This window comes from Dasypus novemcinctus, chromosome 12 (genome assembly GCF_030445035.2).
Source record: "Dasypus novemcinctus isolate mDasNov1 chromosome 12, mDasNov1.1.hap2, whole genome shotgun sequence".
Lineage (NCBI taxonomy): Eukaryota > Metazoa > Chordata > Mammalia > Cingulata > Dasypodidae > Dasypus > Dasypus novemcinctus.
In genome coordinates, this window is record NC_080684.1 from 31,386,670 (window position 1) to 31,402,372 (window position 15,703).

The 15,703-nt window shown below is 37.0% G+C and overlaps 1 protein-coding gene across 1 annotated transcript in view; it reads left to right on the forward strand.

Moving 5' to 3' along the window:
* TESPA1 (thymocyte expressed, positive selection associated 1) overlaps positions 1–15,703 on the forward strand; it is a 49,443-nt gene that overhangs the window by 13,026 nt on the left and 20,714 nt on the right. The window contains exons 2-3 of the mRNA XM_004462705.3: positions 2,211–2,418; positions 3,267–3,309. Of these exons, the coding sequence (XP_004462762.2) occupies positions 2,256–2,418; positions 3,267–3,309 (206 nt within the window). The 5' untranslated portion in view covers positions 2,211–2,255. The remainder of the gene's footprint in view (positions 1–2,210; positions 2,419–3,266; positions 3,310–15,703) is intronic.

A 15,703-nucleotide genomic window follows, 5' to 3' on the forward strand; every position in this document is an offset into this window, starting at 1 on the left:
AATCTGAGAAGGAAATCAAGGGAAAAATCCATTTACAATAGCAACTAAAAAGATAAAATATCTAGGAATAAATTTAACCAAGAAAGTAAAAGACTTGTAAACAGAAAATTACAAAACATTGTAAAAAGAAGTCATATAAGACCTACATAAATGGAAGGACATTCTGTGTTCATGGGTTGGAAGACTAAATATCATTAAGATGTCAATTCTATTACCCAAAACGATTTACATGGTCAGCACAATCCCAGTCAAAATTCAACAGCCTAGTTTGCAGAAATGGCAAAGTCAATTATCAAATTTATTTAGAAGGGCAAGGAGCCTTAAATAGGCAAAGCCATCTTAAAAAAGAATAGAGTTGGAGGACTCAGACTTCCTGACTTTAAAACATATTAGAAAACTACAGTACTATGCTTTTAAAATATACATTTACTATAGTAAATGTAGGGAGAAATCTTCAGGATCTTGTGTTAGGCCATGCTTCATACCCAAAGCACAAGCAAGGAAAGAAAACACAGATAAATGGGATCTCAAAATTAAAAACGTTTGTGCAGCAGCTTTGCTCAGGGCTTTTTGGACTCTTTTCCCAAATTCTTTCTAGTGGCAGCTTCATCCTTTTTTTAAATCACCTCACAACAGCTCTGACCAAAGAATAGCTGCTCCATCTGAGGCTTCCCTATGACACAACTTAATTCAACCGTTGAATTTCTCTTAACAGCAATGGAGGGAAAGCACAGGCAGTGGACTAAGGCCTCAGAGGCCACGGTTAACAAGCAAAGCCTCATAGCACCAACTGCTCTCTCTCCTGGGAGAAATTATGTCCTGGTCTGGACATGAAGCAAAAGAAACTAGATCAGATAACTATAATTATATTTTACTTTTCTCGGCATATGTTTTGTCTGTAGCAAGTAGAGGCATCAAACAATTTTATTGTCCTAGAAATACATTTCATGTTCAGGATGTTCTTTTCAAAAATAGCTATTTTAGTGACTAAATTGTTGAATGCCTCGCTAGTGATTTTGTTTTTAAGGGATTAAAGAACAAAAGTGTCTGAGAACTGGCACTCTTCCTCTTTCTTTTTTTTTCTTTTTTTTCATTTTATTCTCCTTTACTACAACTGTTAAAATTGTAGCTATTAAGATGAAGTCACTTATGTCAGCTCAAGGGAACAGAGGCAGAAGGAAGTGGAAAATAATGGTCCCACTTCTATTTATTCACTGTGGTGGGATGGGAGTGTGGTAGGTGGGGAAGAGGCAGGCGGACAGAGTTATGAGCCAATGACTGTACATTAACATCAAGTCTTTTAAGCTCCGTTTGAACAATTGAATGAATTGTCCTTCTTGGAAAAGTGTCTAATATAATAATCATACATCTTTTGGAAGAATACAAAGGTGTTGATTAGATGCGTTACATGAAATATAAATCTATGAAGTCAGCAATTGCATTGATGAACTGGAGAATTAACTCATCGTTATGTAGAAACCCAAGATAATAAATTTTAAAGTAATTATCCTGAAGGCGCTAGCTGCTTATTGTTTAAGGCAGTGTCTCCCTGTAGCTTTCACAGTAGGGTGTCCCCACCCCCCCAAGAGAAATCCTCTGTGTACCTCTAATATATAAAACAGGAAATAAATCAAAATAAACCAAAACAAAAGCAAGCAATACCCAAAACTACTACTATGGTTAAAATGACACACTGGTTTGTGACCATAGACCTTTGAGAGTCTAACTTGCATAACCTTCGAGATCCTAATTTTTTTTTCATATTTACTTATGAGGATAAAATAGACTGAATTGTATAAGTTGCAAATTTAAAGATATTTCGGGTTTTTTGTGTGTTTTTTTGTTTTTTTTGATATTTCGTTTTAACGGAGGGAAAATCCTTAAGGATTGAAGAAAAATGTTCCTAATACAGCATTTCAGCTATCAAGAGAAGTGGAGAGTCTTTTATGTCCGACGAGTTCTCAGTAACCCTTAAATTATATGATGTTTGAAGTTTCCAGACAGTGATTTGAAAGACTTCCAAATATTTAGTCTTCTCAGAGCACTTCTTTTTTAGGAAGAAAAAAGATGGACTAGGCATCTCCTCCTTCCTCCCGAATGCTTGGAGAGGTCAAGCTCTTTAGTGCTGAGACAAGATTTCGGGGGCAACCCTGGGAGTGGTGATTTCTCCACCGAGGATGAGGAAAATGTCCCTGTGTTTCAACTCTCAGGCCAGCGTGACTGCGGCGGAAGAGCCTGAAGCCCGCGGCAGGGCCATGGAGGGCTCGGTGCTGAGCCCCACGTCCTGGGAGAAACGGCGGGCGTGGCTGCGTCAGAGCCGTCACTGGCAGACCCAGGTCCTGGAAGAGGAGGCTGCCGCTGCCCTGCAGGATGTCCCAGATCCCGAGCCGTCCACCCTGGACGACGTTTTCCAGGACGGTAAGAGGCAGTTAGACACCAGGTGGACTTCCATCTCGTCTTGTGAAAAGGCAAACGTGAAGCAGGCCCAGGTCTGCAAAGAGGGTGGGCAGTGGGTTTCTTGTTTAGGCTATGCCCACCAGAAGGCTCATTTTGACCTGTTTAAAGGAGTGTAAGGGAAGAGGGGTAAAATAATACCTGATACGAATGAGGTGGAAAAGAGACAGGCATACGATTAGCAGAAAGAAAAGTGGCACATTTCTGCATCATTCTGAGAAGGTGTCTTTGTAAGAACCCAAGGTTGGGAGCACCCTAAGAGCTATTTGTTTGCATTACCAGGCTACATTCAATCTATAGATGCCTGGACTTGGCTGTAATGCTGTAATTAATAAGCCATGTGCCACTCACCTTTCTGAGACATATTTGTCCAATTGAAGTAGTAGTGTCTGTTCTATATAGATCACTAAGAGATTCCTTAAAGTACAAATTAGATCAGTGGGTAAGAGTAAAAAAAATATATATATCTACACAAGGGCAGTCCTGACTCTTATTTTTTTAAGGAAAAGATCCACCCCACTCCCAAAGTTTGGTGAAAAGGTGCAGTGGACCTGATATTCTGGGCATTTTCCAGGTTCCTGGGAGGTAGGGAACAGGGAGGCAGAGAGAGGAAATACCTACTATTGTTATACAAGACTATATTTCTCTCCTTCCATAAAGAAACCTTTATAGGACAAAAATAATAAGATTCATGACATGGCTTGTATAAGAAGAAATTGGAGGTTGGGAAGAACTGTGGAATGGGGTGAGTTGCAGGGAGGAGGTCTGGTTTCCTTCAGTCCTCACGGTAATCTGGTGTCTGACTTTTCTAGGGAATCCAGTCAATAAGATTGAAGACTGGCTGCAGGACTGTGGGTAAGTGCTAGAGAGCCAAGACAATTAGATGTGGTTGATGGTTGGATATGCTAATAGGCACGGACTAATGGGAACTAGGAACAGGGAACTGGTTTCAAATTGAGCCTGAGGATTAGAACTGAGGTTGAGACTGGGGCAATTGTATGGATTTGGAGTGAGTTTGGTACTCAGGAGCTGTGAATCAAGCACAAGGCTGGGCTGAGGCTAAGTTAAGGTGGAAATGTGAGAATGTAGACTGGCTCTAGTCTAAAGCTAAGAAGGGTGGAAATCTGCATCTGTGGGTAATGGTTGGGTGGAGTTCCATTGTTTCCCCCTTCAAACTGGAGGGTTACTCGTGGTAACAGAGGAAGAAGAGTTAGAAACTGGATCTTTCTTAATTAGGAGAAACTCATCAATATGTGTTGTTTATTTCTACTGCAGAACACAGCAGGAGGGACTAAGGGTTTTCCGTAGTCATTCCAAGCAGTGAAGAATTGGAGAATTCAAGGCAAGGTTTAGCACCTCTTTTCTCAGAAACACTTTAGAATCTGAGTCCAGTACCCCATCAGCCTAAACCATTTCTGGTTCACTCTACCCAGATACAGGGGAAAGCTTCTGTGACCTATTTAAGTTTGATGGTTTGTGTGATAATGAATTCTTAGAATGTATAGCTCCTGCCTGCTCTTTATTTCCCCTCCAGGAATGTCTCAAGCCTTATATAGCTTTTAATCTAAACTCCACTATGAATTGATATAAATAAACCCATCCTTGTTTATTTGTAGGAAACAAATAACACTGAATAATCTAAGCTTGCTTGTTTCAACTTGGTACTGGAAGGCAATGCCAGGCAAGCAGGATTCGTTTTGGTTTTGTTGTTTACAAAATGTACTATCTTTATTGTCCTGTTGTGGTTCACAATGCATTGCCTTTAAAGTCAATTAACGGTCGCCTAAACACAGGAAGCACGGAGATGGTGGTAATAGGAATGTTTGCAGGATTTGGCGTATGAGAATTGTCCTAGGACTTGAAATGCTTCACAAGATATAGACAGGAGATCCAGGCAGCTCAGTTAATATCTGTATCTCATTAACTGCTCTTCAGTCCTGTCAAATAATTTCATCAATTATTAATTGTGCCTTTGCGTCTGATAGCCTGAATGACCTAGAGGGGGGCAAAGTACTTTAAATTTTGCTCCTTAACTTCAAACACACTACATTCTAGTAGGAAAGACTATAATATTGGAAAGAATACAAAAATACAAGAGCTTAAGTTCCAGAAGTGGCTTTTCCTACCAATCTACAAAGCTAAAACCTGAACCAAAACTTGTCATGAAAAGAGTCTAGTGAGTGAAAAAGCTCCAAAATTTAGGCTGAACTCTTTTGCTAACTACTCGTGTAATCTTTAAACTAAAAACAACTTTATTTTTAAATAATTTCAAACTTACAGAGCAGCTGCAAAAATAATACAAAACACATACAGAAAACTCCCACATACCCCCACCCAGATAACCAGATCCACCAACTTTTGACATTTTACGACATTTGCAACTTCATTCTCCCTATCCATATACCTATCCAGCCAGCCAGCCATCATCAATCTCTCTATCATCTATCATCTATTATTTATTTATCCATCTAATTTGCTAACATTTGAGAATAGGTTGTATACATCATGCTCCTTGAACACTTAATACTTCCCTGCACATTTCCTAAAAACAAGGATATTCACTTATGTAACTACGTGAAGTTCATTTATCAAGTTCAAGAAATTTAGCTTTGATGTAAAGCTTATAGCCTATGTTCCTTTGTTTATATGTCCCAATAATATCCTGTGGGACCTTTCATCCTCCATTATTAGTTCCAGCCCACAATCATGTATCGTATTTAATTGTCATTGTCTCTTTAGACACTCTCACCTTCTCTCTCTCTTCTAAATTGTGGAAACATTTCTATAACCTAATCTTTCCCCTTTCAGTATTCCTAGGCATAGTGGTATTAATCACATTCACAGGGTTGTACTACCCTTGCCATCATCCATTTCCCATCACCCCAAACAGAAATCCTATACCCATGAGGCATTAAGTCCCTATTCATACCTTCCCTGTTACCTGTACTCTGCTTTCTGTCTCCATGAATTTGCATATTCTAACTATGTCTTATAAGTGTAATCATATACTATCTGTTCCCTTGTGTCTTATTTATTTCACTCAACAGAAAGTCTTCAAGGATCATTCATGTAGTAAAATGTATTAGAAGCTCATTCCTTTTAAAGGCTGAGTAAATTCCATTTTATGTATATATCACATTTTGCTTATCTGTTTATCTGTTGACAGACATTTGGGCTGCTTTCACCTTTTGGCTATTATGAATAATGCTGCTATGAACATTGGTATATAAATATCTGCCCAAAACCCCACTTTCAATTCTTTGGCCTATATATTATACCTAGAAGTGGGATTGTGAGATCTCATGGTAGTTCTATGTTTAACTTTTTGAGGAACTGCCAAATTGTTTTCCACGATGGCTGAACCATTTTACATTCCCTCCAACAGTGTTCTAAGGTTCCTATCTCTCCTCATCCTCTCCAGCACTTGCTAATTTCCTTCTTAAAAAAAATAATAGCCATGCTAGTGGGTGTGAGTAGTTTTGATTTGTGTTTCCCTAATGGTTAATGCTGTAGAACATCTTTTCATGAGTTTATTGACCATTTGCATATCTTCTTTGGAGAAATATCTATTCAAGTCTGTCTTAGTTTGCCAAAGGCTGCCCATGCAAAATACTTGAAATGGGTTGGCTTTTATAATGGGAATTTTATTTGCGGTAAAGCTTACAGTTCGGAGGCCGTGAAAGGTCCGAATCAAGGCACCATCAGAGATGCTCTCTCACCAAAGTCAGTTACTAGTAATCTTGTTGTTCTAGCACATGGTGATCAGGCATATGGCAGAGCTTATCTCTGCAGCCTTGAACTGCTCCATGGACCCAGGCCCCTGGGTCCTCTCTCTCAGCAGGATCAATATGGGGAAACTCCCTTTTCCTCTGTGTGTGTGTGTCTTTGTGTCTCCATTTAAATCAGTCCTAGCAAGAGGGCAAAAACTCAACATGAGTCACACCCCATTGACATAGTCCAATCAAAAGCAATCCAATCAAGTGACCGAAAGTGAATCTGACACAATCAAAGGATACCACACCTACAGCAATAGATTAGTTGAAGAAAACAATCTTTTTTCTTTTGGGGATTTAAAAATAACTTCAAAATGTCACAAAGTCCTTTGTCCATTTTTAATTGGGTTATTTGACTTGCTGTTAAGTTGAAGGAGTTCTTTAAATACTCTAGATATTAAACTCTTATCAGATATATGCTTTCTTAGTTGCTTTTTCTGAGTAAATTGAGATGATCATGTGGTTTTTTATTTCGTTCTATTAATGTGGTATATCACAATGATTTATTTTCTTACATTAAACTGCCCTTGCATTCCTTTGGATGTGCAGTTGAATTCAGTTTGCTAGTATTTTGTTGAGGATTTTTGCGTCTCTATTCATAAGGGATTATGGTCTGTAATTTCTTTTCTTCTGATATCTCTATTTGGCTTTGATATTAGGATGATGCTGGCAGAATGAATTAGGAAGTCTTTCCTCCTCTTCAATTTCTGGAAGTGTTTTAGAAGGATTGGTGCTAATTCTTTGGAAGTTTGATAAAACTCACCAGTGAAGTCATTGAGTCCTGGACTTTTCTTTGTTGGGAGTGTTTAAATTCCCGATTCAAGTTCTTTACTTGTCACTGGTCTCTTGAGTTAGTCTTTTTCTTCCTGAGTCAGTGTAGGTAATTTATGTATTTCTAGGAATTTTTGCACTTCATCCAGTTTATCTAATTTGTTGGTGTTCAGTTGTTTATATTATCCTCTTATAACCCTCTTTATTTAGGTAAGGTAAATAGTAAAGTCTCTTTTCATTTCTGATTTTCATTTGTCTTTTCTCTTTTTTTTCAGTCCACTTAAGAGTTTGTCGATTTTATTGATCTTTTCAAAGAACCAACTTTTGGGTTTGTTGATTTTCCCCATGTAATCTTAAAATGTACTTTAAAAACATTTCCATGTCAGACTCGTAGCCTGCAAAGTGGGGGACTAGAGCATTAAAGTTTCTTGTGAAGTTTAAATGAGATGATAAATGTGCAAGTGCTTTATGTTCTGTAATGTTGTGTGAGTGGGAAGGTTTATAAAGGAGGAGCTTTATGCCTATATGAAAAATTCACAAAATAATTTTATCTATCTATCTATCTTCTATTAGAAAAAGTATGCTCAGATATGAAACAAATCAAATGTAGGAAAGTGGTCACCTCTAGGGAGTAAGAGAGTAGGAAAGAATAGACTTTAGTTATTTCTTTAATATTCTATTTTTTTCGCTTAGAGAACAGAAACAAATATGGCAAAATGTTTACATGTAGGAAAATAGTATGGGTATCTGTCATCTTTCTGCACGTTTCTGTGTGTTGAAAATTTCAATATTTAAACTTAGACCACAAGAAAGTCTATCTGCCTGTTTACCTCCCTCTGAAAGGGGAATTATTAGGTTCATAAAATATTATCAATTTTCTTGATTTTCTAATTCTCTCTGATAAGTATGTAATATGTTTTAATTACATGGGGAAACAAGAAAAATTAAAGGATGATGAGGGTGGTTGACAATGAGAGAATACTTTCTTTTTTCTAATAGGTAATGAAGAAGTTAAGGGGATAAAGCATTCTACATTCTGAGTTACCACAGTCCTCAACTCTTAGGCTGCAGGACCAAGAAGACACATTTACTGGTCATCTGTCCATTCTGTTACTAGGAGCACTGGGAGGCACTCTGAAAAATTTATTTCAAGACTATATAGCTTCCTTTTCTTTCCAAAGCCAAGCACCCTCTGGTAGCAAAAGAGATTTCTTTTCTGACAAGCTCTCCAAGAAAGCAACCAATATCCTGGGCAATTTAGTGCTAGTATCACTCAGAATACTTGAATGTAGTGGCAGAACATTCTGCTGCATATTTAGATCAGGTACATCTTTGCAAACTATGCCTCTCCTTTTCCTTTCTCCTCTTAAGTTCTCAGGGCCTTTCTTTTCTTTCTTTTTCTTTCTTTTTTTTTTTTTTTTAGCAAATTTTTTTATTGTCTTTTTTTTTTTCCAGCTATACATAGATGACACAAAATGATACATTGAAAAATATAAGAGGTTCCCATGTACTCCACTCCTCACCCCACCCCACTCCTCCCACATCAACAATCTCTTCCATCAGTGCGGCACATTCATTGCATTTGGTGAATATATTTTGGAGCACTGCTATGCCGCATGGATTATAGTTTACTTTGTAGCTTACACTCTCTCCCAGTCCATTCAGTGGGTTATGGTAGGATATATAATGTCCTGCATCTGTGATATGGGGGCATTTTCAGTTTTCTTGGACCTGAATGTGTTGCTCTTGAAACCTCAGGGACAGGGTTGGGAACCAAAAAATCATCTTTGTTGGCACCTCATCTTAAATCTCTGCAGGCAGGCATCTCTGGGAACTGCCAGAGGAAGCTAAAAGTAGCCACATGCTTCTTCTCACAGTTCAACCCCCTTGCCATACTCTTTCTTTATTAATTAGGTATATAGGAAGAGCAGTTTCTCAGCTCTTCAATTTCAAACTTGAAATGATGGTAAGGAGCCATACTAATGCAAATGTCGGCTGAAGGGAGCTGCTATGGGTCTAGGCCCTAGTCATAGATTTTATGGCCTAAGCAATATCCCATGAAAGATCTTGGGCTTGGGTGTTGGCCATGAAGTTTCAATTCACCAGGCCCAGCTAGAAGGCATTGAGAGGTCCAGGTCCCTGTCCATGCTGCTATGGCAAATCTGACAAACACAAAGAAATGCCTCCTGCTCCCATGCTCATTCTGGGTGATCCTCACACAGAGACTATAGAAAGGCCTTGAGGTCTCATTCAACTAGAAAGGAGAAAGGTAAATGAGCACCCAGCAAAAACTTATATTCCAATAAATAGCAGTGACTCTTATTTTCAAAAACCAGGAATTTTACCTGTGGTATTCTTTAAGTAAACTTTATTGAAGTATCTATTACCAGTCAGCAACATTTGCAAAAAGATAAATGACATTGAAGGATAGAAGGATAATATACTTACTGAAACTAAACAAGTATTAAATTTAGAGCATGATGAATTTTCACAAGGGGAGTATATCCACGACACCAGAAGCAGTATATTATCAACACTCCATATGCTCCTTCCCTGCCACCTTATATTCACTATCATGCTCCAATGGTAGAGAGTGTCCTGATTTACAACATCATAGATAATGTTTGGATGTTTTGAAATTTATATATACCAAATCATGAAATATGTACTTTTTTCAGCAGAAAATCCTTTTTTCAAACAAATCAATTTTATTGATATATGTTAATAAAGCAGAAATCCATCCAAAATGTACAATCAATGGTATTAGGTATAATCACATATTTGTACATTCATCTTTAATCTTTCTTAAAGCACTTTCATTATTCCAATAATAATAATAATAAACAAAAAACAAACAAAACTCATCACCTTTCAATCTCTATATTTACCTTGCCACACATAGCTGCTATTCTTTCTCCTTCTCTCTAGTATATTGGTATTAATATATTGTAAAAACAGTCTTTTATATGCAACATCACCCATATTCATGTTTTACATGAGGTTTTACTATCTTATACAGTCCCATGTTACAGTTTTCAGCTTTCCTTCTGTTAATACATGACATTAGACTTCCCCTTTTAATCCCTGTTATACCTGTATAATAGCTCTGCTAGTTATAAACACCATGATATGCTTTCACCATTTCTATTCATTTCCAAAGATTTAAAAACAACCTTTTTACCAATTCTGCACAGATTAACCCTCAGCTATTGATTTTCTACCCTCTGTCTATTTCTGATGATCTATATATATTAACTCCATGAGTTTACACAATATATTTGGTTCATAATAGTGAAATCATACAGAATTTGTATTTTGTGTCTGGCTTGCTTCACTCAGCATAATGTCCTCCAGGTTCATCCATGTTTTCATATGCTTCACAACTTCATTTCTTCTTAAAACTGCATAATATTCCATCATGTGTATACACCATAGTTTGTTTATCCATTCACCAGTTGATGGACCCCCAGGTTGTTTCCAACTTTTGGCAGTCATGAATAACGCCGCTATGAAATCGATGTGCAGGTGTTTGTTCATTTCTCTGCTCTCAGTTCTTCTGAGTATATACCTAGCAATGGAATTGCCAGGTCACATGGCAAGTCTATATTCAACTTCCTTAGGAAGTGCCAAACACTCCTCCACAGTGGTTTACCATTTTACATTCACACCAACAGTGAATAAGGGTGTTCACATATATCCAAATCCAAATCACATATTTCCATTCCTATCACTCCACATCTTCTCCAACATTTTTAGTTTCCAACTGTTTTATAGCAGCCAATCTAATAGATGTGAAGTGTTATCTCATTGTAGTTTTGATTTGCATTTCCTTAACTGCTAGTGATGTTGAACATTTTTTCATGTGTTTCTTTGCCATTTGAATTTCTTCTTTGGACAATTGGCTTTTGCCCATTTTTTAATTGGGTTGTTTGTCTTTTTATTCTTGAGTTGTATGATCTCTTTATATATCATGGATAATAAACTCTTATCAGATATGTGTTTGCCAAATATTTTCTCCCATTGAATTGGCTGCCTTTTCACCCATCGACAAAGACCTTTGAGGTGTAAAAGTGTTGAATTTTGAGGAAGTCCCATTAATCTATTTTTTTTCTTTCATTGTTCATGCTTTGGCAGACATGGCTCAACTGATAGAGCATCTGCCTACCATATGGAGAGTCCAGGTTTCGATCCCCAGGGCCTCCCTACCCATGTGGTGAGCTGACCAACACACAGTGCTAATGCACACAAGGAGTGCTGTGCCACATAGCCCCACACACACACATAGGGGTGCCCCACATGCAAGGAATGTGCCCCATAAGGAGAATCGCCCTGCATGAAAAAAAAGTGCAGCCTGCCCAGGAGTGGCGTTGCACACACAGAGAGCTGATGCAGAAGATGACACAACAAAAAAGAGACGCAGTTTCCCAATGGATAATGCAAGCAGACACAGAAAAATGCACAGCAAATGGACACAGAGAGCAGACAACAGAGGGGAAGAGAAATAAATAAAATAAATCTTAAAAAAAAAAAAAGAAACTACTGGCTACCTTAAGATCTTGAATATATTTTCCTCCATGTTCTTCTAGGAGTTTTATGTTGTAACTTTTATATTTAGGTCCTTGATCCATTTTGAGTTAATTTTTGTATAAGGTGTGAGATAGGGGTCCTCTTTCTTTCTTTTGGATATGGTTATCCATTTCTCCCAGCACTATTTGTTGAATAGACTGTTCTGGCCTAGCTAGAGGGCTTGATAGACTTGTCTACATAATGGTAGATGTAAGGGTTTATTTCTGAGTTCTTGATTCGGTTCCATTGGTCAATCTGTCTGTCTTTATGCCAGTACCGTGCTGTTTTTACCACCCTAGCTAAGTAATATGCTTTAAAGTCAGGAAGTGAGATTCCTCCAACTTCATTCTTTTTAATGACATGTTTGGCTATTCGGGGCCCCTTACTCTTCCAAAGAGTAATTGGTTTTTCAATTTCTACAAAGAAGGCTGTTGGGATTTTTATTGAGATTGCATTGAATACGTAAGTCAGTTTGGGTAGAATTGATATCACAATGATAATTAGTCTTCCAATCCATAAACGTGGAATATCTTTCCATTTATTTTAGTCTTCTACAGTTTCTTTTAGCAATGTTTTATAGTTTTCTGAATATAGGCCTTTTATGTCCTAGGTTAAGTTTATTCCTAAATATTTAATTATTTTAGTTGCTATTATAAACGGAGTTTTTTTCTGATTTCCTCATATGATTGCACATCAGTAGTGTATAGAAACACAACTGATTTTTGCCTATTAATCTTGTATCCTGCCACTTTGCTGAACTTGTCTATTAGTTCTAGTAGCTTTGTTGTGGGTTTTTCAGGAGATTCTAGATACAGGATCATGTCAACAGTGAACAGCTCAAGTTGTACTTCTTCCTTTCCTATTTGGGTGCCTTTTATTTCTTTATCTAGTCTAATGCTAAAACCTCTAGCACAATATTGAATAGCAATTGTGACAATGGGCATCCTTGTTTTGTTCCTGATATCAGCAGGAAAGCTTTCTGTCTTTCACCACCGAATAAAATACTAATTGTAGATTTTTCATATATGCACTTTACCATATTGAGAAATCTTCCTTCTATTCCTATTTTGGAGGGTTTTTATCAAGAAAGAATACTGTGTTTTGTCTAATGCCTTTTCTGCATTAATCAAGGGGATCACGTGGTTTTTCTTCTTTAATTTATCAATGTGGTTTGTTACACTAATTGATTTTCTTGTGTTGAACCACTCTTGCATACCTGGGATAAAATCCATTTGACTGTGGTGTATAATTATTTTGTTGTGCTTTTGGATTATCGATCTTTTCTATGTTGTCTAGTTTTTTGTCATACAATTGTTCTTATGATCTCTCTTATTTCAACAGGGTCAGTGGTAATGCCCTCCCTTTCCTTTCTGATTTTTAAAATTTTTTATTTCCATCTTCTCTCTTTTTTTCTCTGTTAGTAACTAAGGGTTTGTTGATTTTGTCAAGTTTCTCCAAGAAATAACTTTTAGTTTTATTGATTCTGTTTCTGCTGCTGTTGTTAGTTCTTGGTTTCATTTATTTCTGCTCTGATTTATTTCTTTCCTTTGGCTCAGTTTGAAAGTAGTTTGCTGTTCTTTTTCTAATTCCTCCTGGTGTGCAGTTAGATCTTCGATTTTAGCTCTTTCATCTTTTTTAATGTAAGCATTTTACCTCTCATCACTGCCTTTGCAGTGTCCCATAGGTTTTAATATGTTGTATTCTCATTTCTATTTGTCTCAAGATATTTGCCAAATTCCCTTGCAATTTCTTCGACCTACTGATTTTTTAAGAGTGTTGCTTAACTTCCATACATTTATGACGTTCTCCTTTTCCTTCCATTATTGATTTCCAGTTTCATTCCATTATGATCAGAGGAAGTGTTTTGTATAATTTCAACCTATTTAAATTTATCGAGACATGTCTTATGACCCAACATATGGTCTCTCTTGGAGAAGGATCCATGAGCACTTGAAAAGAATGTACATTCTGCTGCTTGTGCTGCAATGCTCTGTAGATGTCTGTTAGGTCTAGTTTATTTGTCTTATTATTCAAGTTCTCTGTTTCTTTGTTTACCCTCTGTCCACTTGTTCTATCCAATACTGAGAATGGTATATTGAAGTCTCCAACTATTATTGTAGAGACATCAATTTCTCCCTTCGGTTTGCTAGTGTGTGCCTCATGCATCATGGGGCACTCAGGTTAGGTGCATAAATATTTAGTATAGTTACTTCTTCTTGCTGAATTGCCCCTTTTATTAATATATAATGACCTTCTTCATCCCTTGTAACAGTTTTGCATTTGAAATCCATTTTGTCCGATATTAGTACCACTACTCCAGCTCCTTTTAGTTACTATTTGCGTGGAATACTGTTTTCTAACCTTCCACTTTTAACCTGCTTGTGTTCTTATGTCTCAGGTGAGTCTCTTGTAGACAATATATATTACTCTTATTTTTTTATCCATTCTATCAGCCTATGTCTTTAGATTGGGAAAGTCATTAACATCCAGTGTTATTGCTGTAAAGGCATTACTTACTTCATCCATTTTGCCATTTTGTGTTCTTATGTCTCAGGTGAGTCTCTTGTAGACAATATATATTACTCTTATTTTTTTATCCATTCTATCAGCCTATGTCTTTAGATTGGGAAAGTCATTAACATCCAGTGTTATTGCTGTAAAGGCATTACTTACTTCATCCATTTTGCCATTCAGCTCTCTGTTGTCATATTATTCTATTATCTGTCATCTTATCCTTTAGTTTATCCTTCCTCATAAACTTTATTTCTTCTCCAATTCTCTTGCCCTTACAGGACCCTTTAGTATCTCATGTAATTTTGGTCTTTTGGCAACATATTCTATCAGTTTTTGTTTGTCTATTAAGACTTTAAATTCATCCTCATTTTTGAAGGACAATTTTGCCAGATACAAAATTCTTGGCTGGCAGTTTTCCTCTTTCAATACCTTAAATACATCTTATCACTTTCTTCTCACCAACATAGTTTCTGATGAGAGGTTAGCACTAAACTTTATCAAGTTTCACTTTCATGTGATGCTTTGCTCTTTCTCTTTTGTTTTCAGAATCCCCTTTTTATCTCTGATATTTGTCAATCTGATTAGTAGGTGTCTCAGAATAGGTCTATTCATATTTATTCTGTTTGGGAAGTATTGTCTTTCTTGGATATTGATATTTATGTCTTTTTATAAGGTTTGGGAAGTTGTCAGTCATTATTTCCTCAAATATTATTTCTTCACCTTTTCTATCCTCTTATCTTTCTGGGACACTGATAATATGAAGGTTTGCACATTTCAGCAGAAACTCTGAGACCCTGCTCCATTTTCTCTATTCTCTTCTCTTTCTGTTCTCCTGTCTTTTCCAATTCAGATGTTCTGTCTTCAAAATCACTATTTCTGCCTTTGAGCAATTCAAATCTGTTCTTATGTGCCTTTAATGTATTTTTAATCTCCTCCATCATGTCTTTCATTCCCATAAGATCTGTTGTTTTTCTTTTCAGGTTTTCAAATTTGCTCACCCAGTGTCACCCAATTTCAAATATGTTCACCCAGTCATCTTAATATCCTTTATTTTTTTAGTCATATTTTCTTTAAATTCTTTGAATTGATTTAGAAGTGTTGTATGATTATCGCTGATCGTTTTAAATCCTGTATCTCTTCAGGATATTTGGTTCGTGACTTTGGCTGGGCCATCACTTCCTGTTTCATAGTATGGCTTGTAATTTTTTTCGCTATCTAGGCATCTGAATATGTTGGTTAATTTACTATGATGGCCTATTTCTCTCTCTTGCCTATTGTTGTTTTTTTTCACAGCTCTTCTTTTATGTTTAGTTCAATTTATTCTAAGTCTTTAAAAATGCCCAGCTTAAGTTATCAAAGTTGGGCCAGGGACTCACCAACAGGGTACAGATTTTCCCCCAGGAGTTAGAATACAGAGAGAACCAAAAGTTTTTGTCTATGCAATTTCCTGAACGGTCAGCAGATAGGCCATATCAGTACACCATTCCACAGAGGTGTTTCAGTCTCAGCTTTCTTGTGTTCCTGTGTTGAATCTCAAGAGTGGAGATTGAAAGTGTGCTCTGCTGGCCGAATTCACTGAAGAAAAGCACCCCCCCCCCAACTCCCCCTCCCTGTTCCCTTGAAAC